This window comes from Typopeltis vanoorti, chromosome 3 (genome assembly GCF_054136105.1).
Source record: "Typopeltis vanoorti isolate ZY-2024b chromosome 3, IOZ_Tvanoo_1.0, whole genome shotgun sequence".
NCBI lineage: Eukaryota > Metazoa > Arthropoda > Arachnida > Uropygi > Thelyphonidae > Typopeltis > Typopeltis vanoorti.
Genome location: NC_143551.1, coordinates 87,893,882 through 87,910,185, shown reverse-complemented (window position 1 = coordinate 87,910,185; position 16,304 = coordinate 87,893,882). Strand labels below are relative to the sequence as shown.

At 39.0% G+C, this 16,304-nt stretch overlaps 1 protein-coding gene across 1 annotated transcript in view; it reads left to right on the top strand.

The window, feature by feature from the left end:
* The window catches only part of LOC150108359 (uncharacterized), a 165,779-nt gene that overhangs the window by 121,651 nt on the left and 27,824 nt on the right, over positions 1 to 16,304 (top strand). The window contains exon 10 of the mRNA XM_090390451.1: positions 7,327 to 7,670. Coding sequence (XP_090246577.1) covers positions 7,327 to 7,670 — 344 coding nt within the window. The remainder of the gene's footprint in view (positions 1 to 7,326; positions 7,671 to 16,304) is intronic.

The window sequence follows — 16,304 nt, the reverse complement described above, 5'->3', positions numbered from 1 at the left end:
TGATAAGTTTGGTGAATTGTGATAGTAGTTTGTCTTTAGCGATGAAGACGTTTTTAATGTAGTTCGCTAGTATCTTTAGTCAGTGAGTTGAATCCTGAAACTGCAAGACTGAATAGAACAGACGTGATTAAGGTTTTTAAAACAAAACACACACACAGGTAAGTGAACTGTATTTAAAAGAGGGCGATTCGCTAGACCTAACCGTCATTGCTAACTTACTGTACTAAATACTTCACAATGAGCGAAGAAGAAGATGATGATGCTTACATTAAATGGCTCAACAACAAAGGGGGTGTGATTAGCATTCTCAAAAAGATACTGAAAAAAGTGGAAAATTAATGGTCCGGTAGTCTTAATTTCTACTCCTTGCCAGGAAAAATCGAAGAGTGTGAAGACTCTCCCCCAGACAGAGGAGAAACTTGATTTGGTGATTTCTCCTTCTACAGACTTCGAAGAAGATCGGGCACGCAAGAAACGTAAAACCACTGATGCAGAACCTCTCATGGATTTAGGTATGGAAGAAGATACTCTCAGTTTTGATCTCACAGCCTCCCCCAAAGAGAGAGGGTCCCTCCGATTGTCCTCCGGGAAAAGAAAAAATGGACACACTTAAGGTCCACACCATGACAAACTTAAAAATACAGTACGTCTCGGCTAGAAATACTGATGTTGGCATTAACATCCAGCCTGCTACTGGAACAGACTTTAAAAACTAACAAAAGAACTGGATTCAAATAATATCCAGTACCATGCATTCTTTCTTGGCTCGGAACGAAATCTGAAGGTGGTCCTAAGGGGGTGTTACAGAGGACATAACCTCTGACGAAATACAGGCCGACCTCCGCCACCAGGAGCTACCACTCATCAAGGTCAGCAAGATGACTAGAGCGGACAAAACCCCTATGCCTCCAGTTTTAATAGAGATACATCAAGCCTATAAAAACATCTATGACCTCCAATCAGGTCATAGATGTTTCTGAATCATCACCCCAGAGCCTTTGAGAAAGAAGGCTTCAACTAGGCAATGGCACAGATGCCAGAGATTCGGTCATGCTCAGAGACTCTGCAAGGCAGAGTACAAATGCCTGAAGTGTGCAAAAAGCCACCCTACTAACACCTGCACAAAATCAAAAACTACTCCGGCAAAATGCTCCAACTGCAGTGACCCTCACATTGCCAATTATAGAGGTTGCCCAAAACCCGAAAAACAGACAGTCGGAAGCAGGCAGACTCTCTTCCTCCCCTAGCAGATCTATTCCAGAGACCACAACTCCACAGTCCCCCACGGAAAAGAAAAAACGATCAAAAATCCATCCTCTGAAACCAGAGATCTCTAAAAGATCATCTCAACAGAGTCAGACAAGGACATATGCAGACGTAGTTCGTACAAAACGTCAACCGAGGAAAAGATTCAGCCAGCACCACTATCAAATTTGACAGCTATCATCACCGTCTCTCTAGAAAATATGTTGATGGACTGTAGCAGATCCAATCCCTCACCATCCTCCACTAAAAGATTCCTAAAGGATACACAAACTATCATCACAGCACTCACTAATGAACAGGAATAAATTAAAACTAGACTCACTAGAGATCATCGCGTGGAACGCGAACGGCGTGAGGAGTAAGATCTTAGAACTCCAGGATTTCGCTCAAAGACATTAGCCGGATGTACTTTTACTAAACGAAACGCACCTAAGACCTTCAGACAACCCCAAAATTAGGGGATATCAACTGTACAGAACAGACAGACTGTTCCACAGAGGAGGGAGCACTGCCATTTTCATTAAGAATTACATCACTCATTATTCTATAAACATCCCTCCTACCACTAACCTCGGGGTCACCTACATTGAGATTCTCACGAGATTCGGCTCACAAACTAAAAATCTTCGCAGCATATAATCTTCCATAAAAAATATTACTGTCCTCAGATTTGAACACCATATTGGATACCAGAGAGCCTACCATCATGGCCGGTGACTTAAACGCCAAGCATCCAGTCTGGAATAGCCGTTCTACCAACAAAAACGGACACATACTAGCAAACTATACAGGATTCAACAACGTGGTTGTGGTAGGTCCCGCCAAGCCCACCCATCACAACACGTATGGTCGGGCTGATGTCTTGGATGATGTCTTGGACATAGCCATGCTACAGAATATCAGACTCCAATACAATATAATGACACTTAATGATCTATTATCTGACCACAATCCAATGCTGTTAAATTTGGGAAACCAAGAAAAACTGTACCCCCTCCCACTCATTCAATGAGAAAATTCAATGGGAAAGGTTGTCCAAGGTACTCCCGAAATATATTGGTCCCGTGCCCATCATAAAATCCAGAGAGGAAATTGAAACAGCTGTAAAAGATCTAACAGAATAAATTAATGCAGCCTGTGCAGCAGTTACTACCGAAAAACCCGAATCCAACCACTTGCCAGAAGATAGTATGAACCTGATCAGGGAAGAAAACAAAGCAAGAAAAAAATACCACAACACCAGGACACCACAAGACAAACGGATCTTAAACAGACTCAACTCCGCAGTGAGAGATGCCCTCACAGCCCATAGAAGTCAACTTTGGGAAGAAAAACTGACCTCCATCTCTCCTGATAAGCACTCCATATGGAATCTTATCAGAAAGATTAAAAACAGAAATAAACCTCTTCCCCCTCTCCAAACAGATCTAGGCCTCATCCACACCGATGCAGATAAAGCTGAAGCAATCGCAAAACATTCAGAAAAGCAACGTAAACCCTCATATGATCATCTCAATTTCAATCACATATATAAGATCCATCGACATGTCAGATGTTCACTCAAATCTTCTGTCACATACTCCAGTCCAACTGCACCCACATCACCTGATGAAATATATGATGTAATCAAGAAGTTAAACAACACAAAAGACTCCCGGTTCTGACGACATCTCCAACAAGGTGATAAAGCTACTACCTCGCAGAGCTATTGTCCATCTGACAAATATAATAAACTCCATCCTTCACTACAAATGTTTCCCTTTGTACTGGAAGCTGGCGGACATAATGCCAATCCATAAGTCTGGAAAAGACCCGCGATTGCCTCAAAGTTGCAGACTAACTAATCAGCCTCAACTCAAACTGGGAAAAATCGCCGAGAAGTTAATTCTTATCAGACTCCAAGAATCAGTACACAAGCTAAATATTCTTCCCTAGGAGCAGTTTGGTTTCCGTCAATTTCACCACGCAACAAATATACAGATTAGTGGAATATATCATCACTGCTTTTAACTGGCGTCAATGCACTGGAGCTGTTTTCCTTGACATAGCAGTGCATTCGATAAGGTTTGGCATTATGGTTTGCTATACAAACTGATATCAACTGGAATACCAATAGGAATGATTCATCTAATCAAGTCATACCTCTACGATAGGCGCATGCAAGTTAGGACGTGCGGTACAGTTTCTACACAAAAACACATCTTGGCTGGAGTCCCACAAGGATCCTTACTGGCACCGATAGTGTTTTCAATATACATGTATGATATCCCGCACAACTTATTGTCATCAATCAAAGCCCTTTAAAGACGCACCTAGCCATCAAGAAACTACAGGAAAACCTATTGCTAATCGAACAATATTTCGCCAAATGGCGACTCCAAGTAAATCCTCAGAAGAGCTTAGCCGTGCTATTCTCCAGAAGATTAATGCTTCCTAAAGGAGACATCCTCCTATTTAACACAAAAATTCCATGGCTAACTAAGATCAAATATCTGGGCGTACTATTAGACAGAAAACTGACTTTCAGCTTCCATATCAAGACGCCCTGGCAAACACATCAAAAGCATAGCCCAGATCTATCCACTAATTAACAGGAACAGTAAGCTGAGCACCAGAATCAAATTACTTATCTACAAACTGATGGTTCGTCCTATAATCACTTACGCCTCTCCAGCTTGGAGCCATATCGCTAATACTAATATTCTTAAGTTACAACGTGTGCAAAATAAATGTCTCAGAATGATCCTTAACACCCTATGGTTCGTACGAACTGTGCAACTTCATCGGGACAAAAATGTTCCCTATATTTACACTTTAATTCAGACTAGAGCAACCAAATTCGTCTCAAAAGCATCTGTGCACCCTAACAAACTGGTTGGCTGCGGATTATCACACAACGGATTATTTCAAACATAAAAGCCATCCTAAACTACAATACTGAGGACTAATCTTCAAGCCCACCCAGGGCGAGCAATTAGCTCATGAAGTTTTCTCTACTCACAGTTTTTCTCCAGATATCGGGGAATATGAAAAGCATTTGCTTCATCCCTTAGGTCAGTAATGTTGTATGTTGTCATGTTCAGCACTGATTATTTAAATTCTGATTACAGACGACTGAGAGGACGGATGTGTTCACTTCTTTCTGGTAAATAACTGCATTCTTTTCGGTTTTATTATTCTACTAACGGAGGTGTTTCTTGATTCTTGCATTGCACTGACTCCAACCTAGCCCAAATTCCTACTGTCTCCTCTCTACACGAAAAGTGTATGAGGTCTATGGCTGTGTACGCCCTACCGAGGACTAGTGGTGTTTTTTTTTGGCTTCTAGAGAGGTAGGAAGATAATTCGAGCTGAGCCAATACTACAACACTTCTTGATTTTTGTTAAACAAATTGCTGCAAGTAGACTACCCCGGTCTACAGGATAGGATTGTGCTGGCAAGTCCCCAGACATGCAAGATTTCAACTGCGAATAATCACGCTATCAACATCATGAGTGATTCAGACACCTTCATAGAGCCGCTTGACAAAAGGGTTGTGCTAAGCGTTTTAAAAACACTTCAGGTCAAGCGTCCCCGGCTTCCTCAATTTATACTCTTTGTCCGGAGATGATGATGAGGGCGAAGACACTGCCCAAATGGAGGAGAAACTAGATTTGGTTTGTCTCCGCTGCCCCCGACAGCAGAGAGTCCCACGCGCGCAAGAAAAGCAAAACTACAGATGCAGAGCCACCTAAAGAGATTGGAATGGAAAAAGACGGTCCTATCTCCAATTCTTCTGCCCCCCCCCAAAGAGAAGTTGTCCCGATCGTTCTCTCGGCTCGGAGAAAAATCTGAAAGTAGTGCTCCGAGGTGTTTCAGAGGATATAACTACAGATGAAATGGCTGCTGATCTCTGCTACCAGGGTCTGCCACCTATTAAGTTCAGCAGAATGATTAGAACTGATAAGAGCCTAATGCCACTAGTCCTAGTGGAGCTCCATAATGCTTACAAAAGCATTTATGAGTTAAAATCAGTCTGAGGGCTTCGGATTACCCCAGTTTCTCTGAGAAAAAGGGCCTCAACTGGGCAATGCCACAAGTGTCAGAAGTTTGGCCATGCTAAGAAGTTATGTAGAGCGGAGTACAGGTGCCTGAAATGCTGTGAGAGCCACCTCCCACTAGCACCTGCACCACGCCAAAAACCACCCCGACTAGGTGTGCTAACTGTGTTGGCCCTCACCCTGCCAACTATAGAGGATGCACTCATCACCCAAAGAATAGACGTGCTGAGCTAAACAAACAATATACTAGAATAGAATAATAGAATGAGGTCTCCACAATCTCCGACTCCACAGCCCTCCATTATTCAGTATAGAGCTACAGATGCTCATCTACCACAGTCTGAGACTTCCAAGAGATTAAATTATCATCAACAGTCAAGGACATATGCTGACGTGGCCCGCTCAGAAGATAACACAGGAGCAGAATCAGCCAGCAGCACATTCCAATTTAACATCTATCATCACTGCCTCTCTGGCAAATATGGTCAAGATTTCAGCAAATCCAACCCTTCATGGACCTCAACAAAAAGATTGCTACATGAAACTCAATCCATCCTCACTGCAATCATCGATGAACAGAGTTAAATTCACTCCAGACTCTCCGCAGATTATCGTGTGGAACGCTAAAGCTAAAAAGGTCTTCCTAAAAACGTCTACATACCCCAATGAACAGAGTATACAGCTTGCTAAACTGGTTCAACAAGCTGTAAACCAGGACGAAAAGGATCTATTTCAAGCACAAAAGACCAAAATCCATATTAATTTCCTGTAATGATGAATAATCGTCATGTCCGTTCAGGGCAAGCAAACAGCTCATATTTTTTTTTTCATCACTGTATCCCTATCAGACAGCGGGGAATATAAAAAGCATTAACTTCACCCTAGGAATCAGTAATTGAGCGATAAGAATGGGAACTGGCAGTTATCCCTGATCATAGCTCTCAGAGTTATAAAATTATCAATATTAGCTGTAATATATACGTGGAAATAGGATAGAATTTTCGTCATCTTCATTATTTTTATGTATATAGACTAGATGCTGTTTGACACCAAGTGCTATTTATTGTTTTTAGATTGCCTGGGATTGTACTTGAGCAGTTTAAAAACTTTTTAAGGGTTGATGCATAAATAATATAATAAAATAAAAATAAATACGAATTCTATACAATTTTTTATCTAGTAAAACATGTGTATTTAGTAGAATTAAATACCAGTAATTTATGCATTTTACTTCGAAACACAATATATATGTTTAAACCAAAAATTAACAGTTATCAACTTAAAATGGCATTTTAAAATTAAAACTATTGTAAATTTAATAATTGAACTTATATTCTAAAAAAAGATACTTAACAACACTTTCATTATTCCATCCATTTATTAGATTTATTATTCTAGCCGTTTAAACAGTCAAATATCTTCTTTCGTCCACATTAAACTTACGCAATGCTACTACTTACTTTTAACAGCTTTGTTGGCTCGAATTATTTCATCGTTTGACTTTGTACGACTTATTAGCTTACAGTTCTTACAGTGATAACAATAGGAGGGCGAGGCTACTGTTTCACAGTTTCATTTACACTGGCTATTTCTTGTGTTACACACACGAGTTTCTAATAAACCATTAATATTCATTACACGTATAGTGAGGGAGAAGGAAAGTTTTAATATTTTGATAATCTCCACTAGCATAAAGGCAATTTAAATGGACATTATTTATACTAGGACACGCTTTCAAAAACGGCTAAAGGCGATGAGGTAGAAAACAGCTGCTGCTGTTTAGGTTGTATGAAGTTTTGTGATTAATGGGTACCCAGTGGTTAAATTAACAGGGTTTTCGCGGTCTTCGGAATAATCGCAGGATAAGCAAGTGACGTTTTTATTACGTCATGTATCTATTAAAGTGCTTCCTGCAAGATAATGAAGAATTAAATAGATTGATGTGCACCAAAATAAAACAGAAAACCATTAAAATGTTCCTCGTTTTGAATTAATTTAAAATCGATATTTCTATGGTAGGTACGACTTCGTTGCGCCAGGAATAGCAAAACTGTGGTTCGATCCTTCTAGTCCTTCTCAGCAGTTCCCTGATAGTTCAGCTGAGGATAAAAGCATTGCAAGAATTGCATCCACCTTTGCATCGGAAACGGTTACACCTACAGAGGGGATTTTGAGTGTTCCAGGAGCTGCCTTCGATCCGCTTTCAGATTTCTCCCCTATGACCACTGACACAGAGACGCCAACCGAACTAGACCCTACTCCGGCCATGCCCTTGTTGCCTGACATGCCGACCCGATCTCGTAAGCTGTTAGAAGACTTGGGTAGTTCTCCAATAGTCAGCCAACACGGCCGATCTAGAACAGGTTAGTCAATTTGAATATTTGTCATTATTTCTGCCTACCAGGATCCATTTATTGTTTGAGTGGAAGTTGTCATTCGTTTCCCAGTGTTTTTGTTTCTCATTTTTGAAATTAAATTGAAAATTTTTTTGGGAGGGGAAGAGAATATCGATTCATTCAAAAATGAATCGATATTCTCTTCCCCTCCCAAAAAATTCATTATTCTGAGTTTTATCTTTTTATCCTTAATACTGTGATTTTTCTTATTCTAAAACACTTTCGTATATATATTTTTTTTCTTTTAGTGATCTATCATTCATCTTCAGTTCTCACAATTATACTATTCTCCTTCTACTTATAGATTTACAAACCCTTAATTGTTTTAAGTCTGTAACTTGTTTGATATTTTTCTCATTTAATTTTTAATATTGTTTTTAATTATGTTTTCTCTTTCATTTTTATAATTCTACTATTAGTGTCCTTTCTGTTGATCGCCAAGCAATTTATATAGTTCTTGGTCCTTAGTATGCAGTTTTGTATATTATTTCGTATACACATTTATCCATTTAATTGTTTTCTTTATTATAATTTTAAAAATAATTTATTTTTAATATATTTAATTGAAAGAGTAAGCTTAATAGGATATACACTTAAAAGAATATTATATGTATTTCTTATATATTAAAATTCATAATAAATAATACATGTAGGATATATCTTTATTCCTTCATCCATATTTTTGGTCTTTACATAGCCAATGTGTAGGTTGGACATTGTTGATCTTAAAGCTGTCCATCTCTGCTTCTCTCTTAATCTCTTAATATAATCGGAGGCACCGTTTCTTTGGGAGAAGTAGTGGAGTTCAAAATTTGACCATCTTGTTCCATTGCGAAGTCTTTGAGTGGTTCATCTGTTGTTCTCCGTTTTTTACGTACACGGACTTCTTGAAAATCAGAAGCAGTGGGGGTTTGCCGATTCTGACTGATCTTCCTTAATCTCGGCGTCAACGTCTTGTGACACTTGCCGGGGGAAACGTATCATAAAGTGTCACCTTTCCTGGCCAATTTTTGTTGAGCAGCTCGCCTGTCTGATAAATTCCAGATATACTTCTTCAAACGTTGTCTCGTTTGGCTGCTGTTCCATATCTGTCAATGTGGACCTAAAAAAAATTTAAAAAAAAACTCTTACCGTGCAGTTGTAGCCTTACCGGCACTTCTGCAGGACTCTGAACTGTTTTGGTAAGAACACTGATTCAAAATTGCATGATCTTCAAGACACATCATAAACGCAAACACAAATCCAAAACCCAAAACTCGTAATCAAAACTACAGGCGACTAACAAAAGAAATGGACAATAGAGGTATACAATATCATACCTTTTAGCTCAGCACGGAGAAAAATTTAAAAGTGGTCCTCCGTGGCGTCTGTGAAGACATTGATACAGAAGATATAATTGCTGATCTTAAGTTACAGGATCTACCTCCAGTTAAGGTCAGCAGAATGTACAGATCCAACAAGTTTCCCATGCCGTTAGTCCTCGTAGAGATCCATAACATATATAAAAAATCTACAGCTTGAAAACAATCTGCGGGCTCATTGTCACACCAGAGCCACTCCGAGAAAAGGCATCTTCTGGGCAGTGCCATAGGTGTCAAAAGTTTGGCCATTCCCAGAAATTATGTAAAGCTGAATTTAAATGTTTGAAATGCAGGGACAGCCACCCAACCAATATCCGCACAAAGCTTCGGTGGCCCCCATCCTGCCAACTACAAGGGATGCATTAGGCACCAAAAAATAGACGGATGGAATCAGCCAAACAGTCCTCTTCCTCTAGTACAAGAACACCGGAGGCCCCTGCACCACAGCCAGAGGCTCAGCGTCCGCAATCAGAGACCTTCAAAGATAGAGTGAACCAAAAGCAAACAAGAAGTTATGCTGACGTGGCCCCATACAAACAAATCAGCACCTACAAACCTAACAGCCTCTCTAGCCAACATGCTACAAGACTTCAGCTTGTCAAACCCTTCAGCAACCTCCACCAAAAGATTTCTCCGTGAAACACAGGCCATCCTCACAGCGCTAATTGGTGAGTAGAAACAAACTTATTCCAGCCTCTTTGCAGATCATTGCATGGAATGCAAATGGCCTAAGAATCAAAATTCTGTAGCTTCAAGACTTCACTAACAGATAACAACCAGATGTTATATTAATCAGTGAATCACATCTAAGACCCTCAGATAACCCTAATATAAGGCGTTACCGCCTATACAGAAATGACAGACTGGTCTACAGAGCCATCTTCATTAAAAATTACATCAAGCGCAATTCTGTGAACAACCCTGCAACCCCTAATCTTGAGATCACGGGCGTGGAGGTGTTCACCAGCTCGGCTGGCAGACTGGAAATCTACTCTGCTTACAACCCATCCCTAAAAACTCTACTACACTCTGACCTAAATGTCATCTTATGCGTCAGAGAGAGCCCACCATTATAGCCGGGGATCTGAACTCCAAGCACCCTGCATGGAATTGCAGATCCACCAACAAGAACGGTTGCATCCTTTCCGACTTCATAGGATCACACAATTCTTTTGTGGCAGGCCCCACCGAACCAATTCATCTTAGTACGTTTGGAACTGAGGACATCTGGATATAGCTATCCTGCGGGATATTAATCTTCAATACAGCCTAAGATCATTAAACGAGTTGTCATATGATCACAACCCAATACTACTTCAGATGGGAAGACAAGAATACCTGTATCCTCTCCCTCACTCCACTATATCGTGGGAAAGATTGTCGGAAGTGCTCAGGGACAGTATTGTCCCTGTTCCTCACATATGTACAAAAGAAGACAAAGAATCTGCAGTTAAAACCGTCTCCCAACTAATTAACTCCTCCATAACGGTAGCCACCTTCTACAATTCTGTCCACAAGCCTGGTCGTTTGCCTGAAGACATTATGAACTTGATCAGGGAAAAAAACAGAGCCAGGAAAATATTTCGTAACACTCGTGCGCCACAAGATAAAACAAATCTAAAAAGACTTACTGGGACTGTGAGAAATGCACTCAAGGCTCACAGAGACCGTCTATGGGAAGAAACGTTAGCCTCTATCTCACCTACTGATCACTCTGTCTAGGGATTACTAAGAAATAAGAAACAAAGGCAAATATCTTCCCCCCAATACTCTCTGACCACGGCCTTGTACACACTGATGCAGACAAGGCGGAGGCTATGGCAAGAAATTTGGAAGAGCAGTGCAAACCTGTATATGGAAATCTAAACTTGGATCATATATACAAAATTCACAGACAGGTCAGACACTCACTCAAACTTCCTGATACCAGTACTGACCACATTGCACCCACATCACCTAGTGAAATATATAATATTATTAAAAATTTAAAGAACAAAAAAGCTCCTGTGCTAGACGGCATTTCAAATAGGGTGATCAAGCTGTTGCCTCGAAAAGCTGTAGTGCACCTGACCATTATAATAAATCTTAAGATTTCACTATTTTCCTTCCACCTGGAAACTGGCTGATGTAATCCCTATACATAAGCCAGGCAAGGACCCACACCTACCGCAAAATAATCGTCCAATCAGTCTTCTCCCTAAAGAACAGTTCGGTTTTCGGCAACACCATAGTACTACCCAGCAAATCCACAGAATTGTGGAATACATCACCATCAGCTATAACTGGCGCCAGTGCACAGGAGCTGTTTTCCTAGACCTATCCAAAACACGTGACAAAATTTGGCATTTCGGACTTCTACACAAACTTATTTCAGCCGGTATCTCACTAAAAATGGTTTATCAAATCTGTTCATATCTTAAAAATAGATCAATACAAGTCAAAAATAATGATTCTACCCAGGCCTGTCTGGTAGCGTGTGCGAAGTGTGGAATATATACACGCGCCACAGAAGAAAAGGCGCCTAAAAGATGTCAAAAAATATGAAATAACAGTTTAAACGAACAACGAATGGTACAGAATGGTACATATAATTATGAATGCACGTAGTCTTCCGTTAGGGCCCCTTCAGATCTTCCCGGAAACGAACAAATAAATTGTGAAATTATATCCTGGACTCGATTATATCATTGTAATTTTTGATTAAAATTTACGAAAATATACCTAAAATAGTTCTTCTTTATTTTTTGATGTATCATAAATCAACTTATGATTAATTATTGAGTTCCGTGTAAAAAAAATTGTATAAGCAGGACTAATCCGTAGGTAACATTATACTGTAAAGCGGTTTTCATTTGTGTTTCATTTCCTGTTCGTTTTATTCACACTTTATTAAAAAAAAAACTTTTTTGGAAAGGTGCCGAATATTAATCGCACATACAAATACTAAGCGCCGGCGCTGGGTTCTACCTCATCCCAGCGCCATATCTTCGCTGGAGTGCCGCAGGGATCCCTACTGGCTCCATTGCTGTTTTCTGTATACATGTCTGACATCCCGCACAATCCGATGTCTTCCATCATGGCCCTCTATGCAGACGATACAGCAATACTAACCAGATCTCTCAGACCTCATCTCATTACCAGAAAGCTTCAAGAAAACATTCTAAAGTTGGAGGGTTGGTTCTCCAAATGGAGATTGGAAGTCAACTTCCAAAAAAGCTCAACCATTCTTTTCTCGAAATGGCCAATATCTCTTGCAGGAAATGTGTTACTATTCAATACTAAAATTCCCTGGCAGACAGAAACAAAATACCTGGGTGTAATTCTCGACAAAAAGCTAATTTTCAACCAACACATCAAATCTGCGTGCGCAAAGGCAGCTGAAGCCATCGCTCAGATCTATTCGCTAATTAATAGAAATAGCAAGCTCAGCAACAGAATCCAATTGCAACTATACCAGATGACGATTCGTCCTATCATCACTTACGCCTCCCCAGCCTGGAGCCACACCTCTAATACTAACATTATCAAAATACAACGAGTACAGAACAAGTGCTTGAGAATGATTCTGAACGCCCCATGGTATGTTAGAAACAATCAACTTCACAGAGATACAAATATTCCCTATAGTTTCTCTTTCCTACAATCTTTAGCATCTAAGTTCTTCTTAAAGACGTCCATACACCCCAACGATTTCGTTCATCAAGCTGCAGCATACGAGGCAACGCACATATTCAAATATAAAAGACCCAAAGTCATTTTAACTTCCTGTAGCGATGCATAATCTCCATGCCCAATCAGGGCGAGCAAACTGCTCATAAATTTTACCCTCACTGTAACCGCAACAGATAGCGTCAAATATGAAAAGCATTTTGCTTCACCCCTAAAGACATAAATGTCAATTGTCAAATGATACATGTATGAATTATAAATGATCCTATGATCGGTTTATTTTTGTTGTACTTATTTTTTAAATGTGAACTTCTTATCTCCAGTTGTGAAATGTTATGAGTTTGAGAAATGATAGAGAATGCGATTTTGAATAAGTTTGATTTCAGAATAAGCATATAACAGTGTTAATGTATTCACAAGTGTAACTGAAATTGTCACCGAACATTTTAAATAACAATAATTACGTTTTTCATTTTCTTATATTAGTATTCATCCACAAATTATTACCCATCTGTCAATCAATAAATCACTCCCAACTTATTCCTCGTTTCATTATTTAGGTTGATCAATACACAATTGCCATGCAATCAGTTGTCCTGACACCTATCTATAATGTTGCTATGAGGTCAGAATAGACGTCAGAGTTGACGTCACAAAAGATTAGTCTTACTAATACTATTCACCTGTCACGTAAACGTGTTGCAATAAAGACAAAAGACCTGTTATTACACAGAACGGTGAAACCTACTCCCATGAAATCTTAATACGAATTTCAATTGTTTATTTGAGAAATTTAATTAGCTGTCTGCCCATGTTAACCTTGCACACGCTGTTACCTTGTTATTATTAGATTATTGTTGTCGGTCCCTTTGAAATGCTATTGTTTTACTTACAGCTGAGTGATCTGTTCACATAATTGGACTTACTCCCTGTATAGCATGACAGAGAGTTGTAACTTTACTTGTGCTTTGTTTCGTAATCTCGGATGCTGCTTTCCTCGCTTGTTTACAAGCATCTTCAAGTAATGGCGCGAGGGAAATGACAAACAAACACTGTTGTCATGCAGTCACTCTTATTAGAGGAATCAAAATATCAAGTCAAACAAAATAAATACGAATATAAATAAAAATCACACCTTCATAAAGATAAATGTAATAAATAATTACATACTATATAATATTAATATTTTAATATAAATAAGGCTTGTCCATATATATTATATAATACTTTTGATGGGAAAGGATCAGTCTTTGGTGACAAAAGTTTGAAAATCCCTTGTATTCGATATATTACTGCACGTCAGAAGAAGGGAAAGGCACTAAAATAGCGTAGTAATTGATGGATAAGCTTTTATTGGAATAACTTCTCAATAGCCCATCTTCCATATGCATTATCAACCCTGTGGTGTGCATAAACTAAGTCCGTATAATAAAAAAAAAAAATAATAGATGCTTCTTTTCTTCCACGTAGGTATTAAAACCAGTATATGATGTTAGCATTCTAGAATTACAATTGTAATAACGGCTCGGAAAGGAACCTGATATTTCATTGTGTGTGTGTGTGTGTGTGTGTGTGTGTGTGTGTGTGTGTGTGTGTGTGTGTGTGTGTGTGTGTGTGTGTGTGTGCATACATCATCAGTCATTAAAATGTGATTAGTAAAATTACGGTCCACACACACACACACACACACACACACACACACACACACACACACACACACACACACACACACACACACACACACACACATTCTTATACCTACGTCACAATGAATCTACGCATGCATACAGAGGCCAGAAATCCCTCCGTACGCATGCATACAGAGGCCAGAAATCCCTCCGTACGCATGCGTACCGAGGGATTTCTGGATTTTTTTCAGTGAAACATTTAGTGAGTTGCAATTCATATTTACTTAAACAGAAAACTAGTTGCTGGAAAGTTCAGTTTATGTTAATTGTTTCTTTAAATTTTGGATTCAGAGTGTTTTGCATACTATCCTGTCTGTGATTTCAAGTAATCTGTACACTCTATCGAGGAAAATCCATGTTTATGACATTAATAATAAAATCTAAACTGATAGCAAAATATGATGCTATTCTAAGTCAATACAAGACGAAGACACGAATCACTGCCATTGAAACAGTCTGATAAATGTTGATGAAATTTTACATGGAAATCTTTACTAAAACGTATGGGTATTAGTTTTAATTTTAAAGTATAAGTTTTAATTTTAATTTAAAACGGAAATTTTGAACCATTTCTTTCATCATTTCAACGTCATACGAAACGACATGTCACAACTCTTCTTGCATTCTTGCAATTTGTTGCTGTTGGCATTGTTCCAAGAGAGAAATACACATCACGCGGAAAACGCTACATTTACCATAAGAAACTACGAGTAAAATATTTCATCTCATTAAAATTGCATTGCATTTATACTGAATGTTAGGCGAATGAACACTGCCTAATTGCATTGCTTAAATATGGGTCAACATGATATTGCACTGCAGTCTTCTTTAAAGTTACTAACCACTATGGAATATGCTGGATAATAAGCAGCATACTGCGAATAGCACCATATTAATCTAATTAAATCTGCGATTCTCATTAAATTTAGTCCTTATAAGGACTGGCTTAAAGGGGCGAAGCAAGAATGCTTTTCATCTTCCCCGTTATCTGTAAAGGACTGTGTAGGGATAAGGTGTTATTGAGCTATTAAAGCTCTGATCATGGCAGGAGGGTAACATCAATAGCCGAGCCTCAGTTAGAACTTCGTTGGCTACAGCATTGCCATCAATTACCCTCCAAGGGTATTAATCACCGCATCTCACTGTCGATTAACTCCACCTTCCTTATCCTTATAAGGACTGGCTTAAAGGGGCGAAGCAAGAATGCTTTTCATCTTCCCCGTTATCTGTAGAGGACAGTGTAGGGATAAGGTGTTATTGAGCTATTAAAGCTCTGATCATGACAAGAGGGTAACAGCAATATAGCCGAGCCTCAATTAGACCTTCATTGGCTACAACATTGCCATCCATTACCCTCCAAGGGTATTGAATTGAATGAATCAATCAACTCCACCTTCCGTTTCCTAAAAGCTTTATTTATTTTATTATATGTATTTTGATTTATGGTTTATAATTATAAGACAAGAATTGAAAAATAAGATTAATTTATAATTAAAAATTATGGGTAGTTCATGTTTATAATTATAGATTTTTTTAAAAAATAAAATATTTTAGATTTAATATTTCCAGTTAATTCACATTATCCTTTTTTATAGATATATGCGTCATATATTTCATAAGAAAGAAATGACATTTCTACGTCATGTTTGAAACCGAATATCCAAAGGGATACAGTTTATTGTGATTTCGAACAGTTTTGATTAAACAGAACCTTATCGCTTAGAACGCCTACAGTACAGATCCTTTACGATGGCACAATGTCCACCACGTTCCAAGGCAGAAAAGCAAATTCCTTCAGAGAAGTGCGGGTTCAACCACGTTTATAGCTTTCTATTGCACTCATAAACTGTCAGAGAATCATAAACGCCTCGTGCACTGCCCGG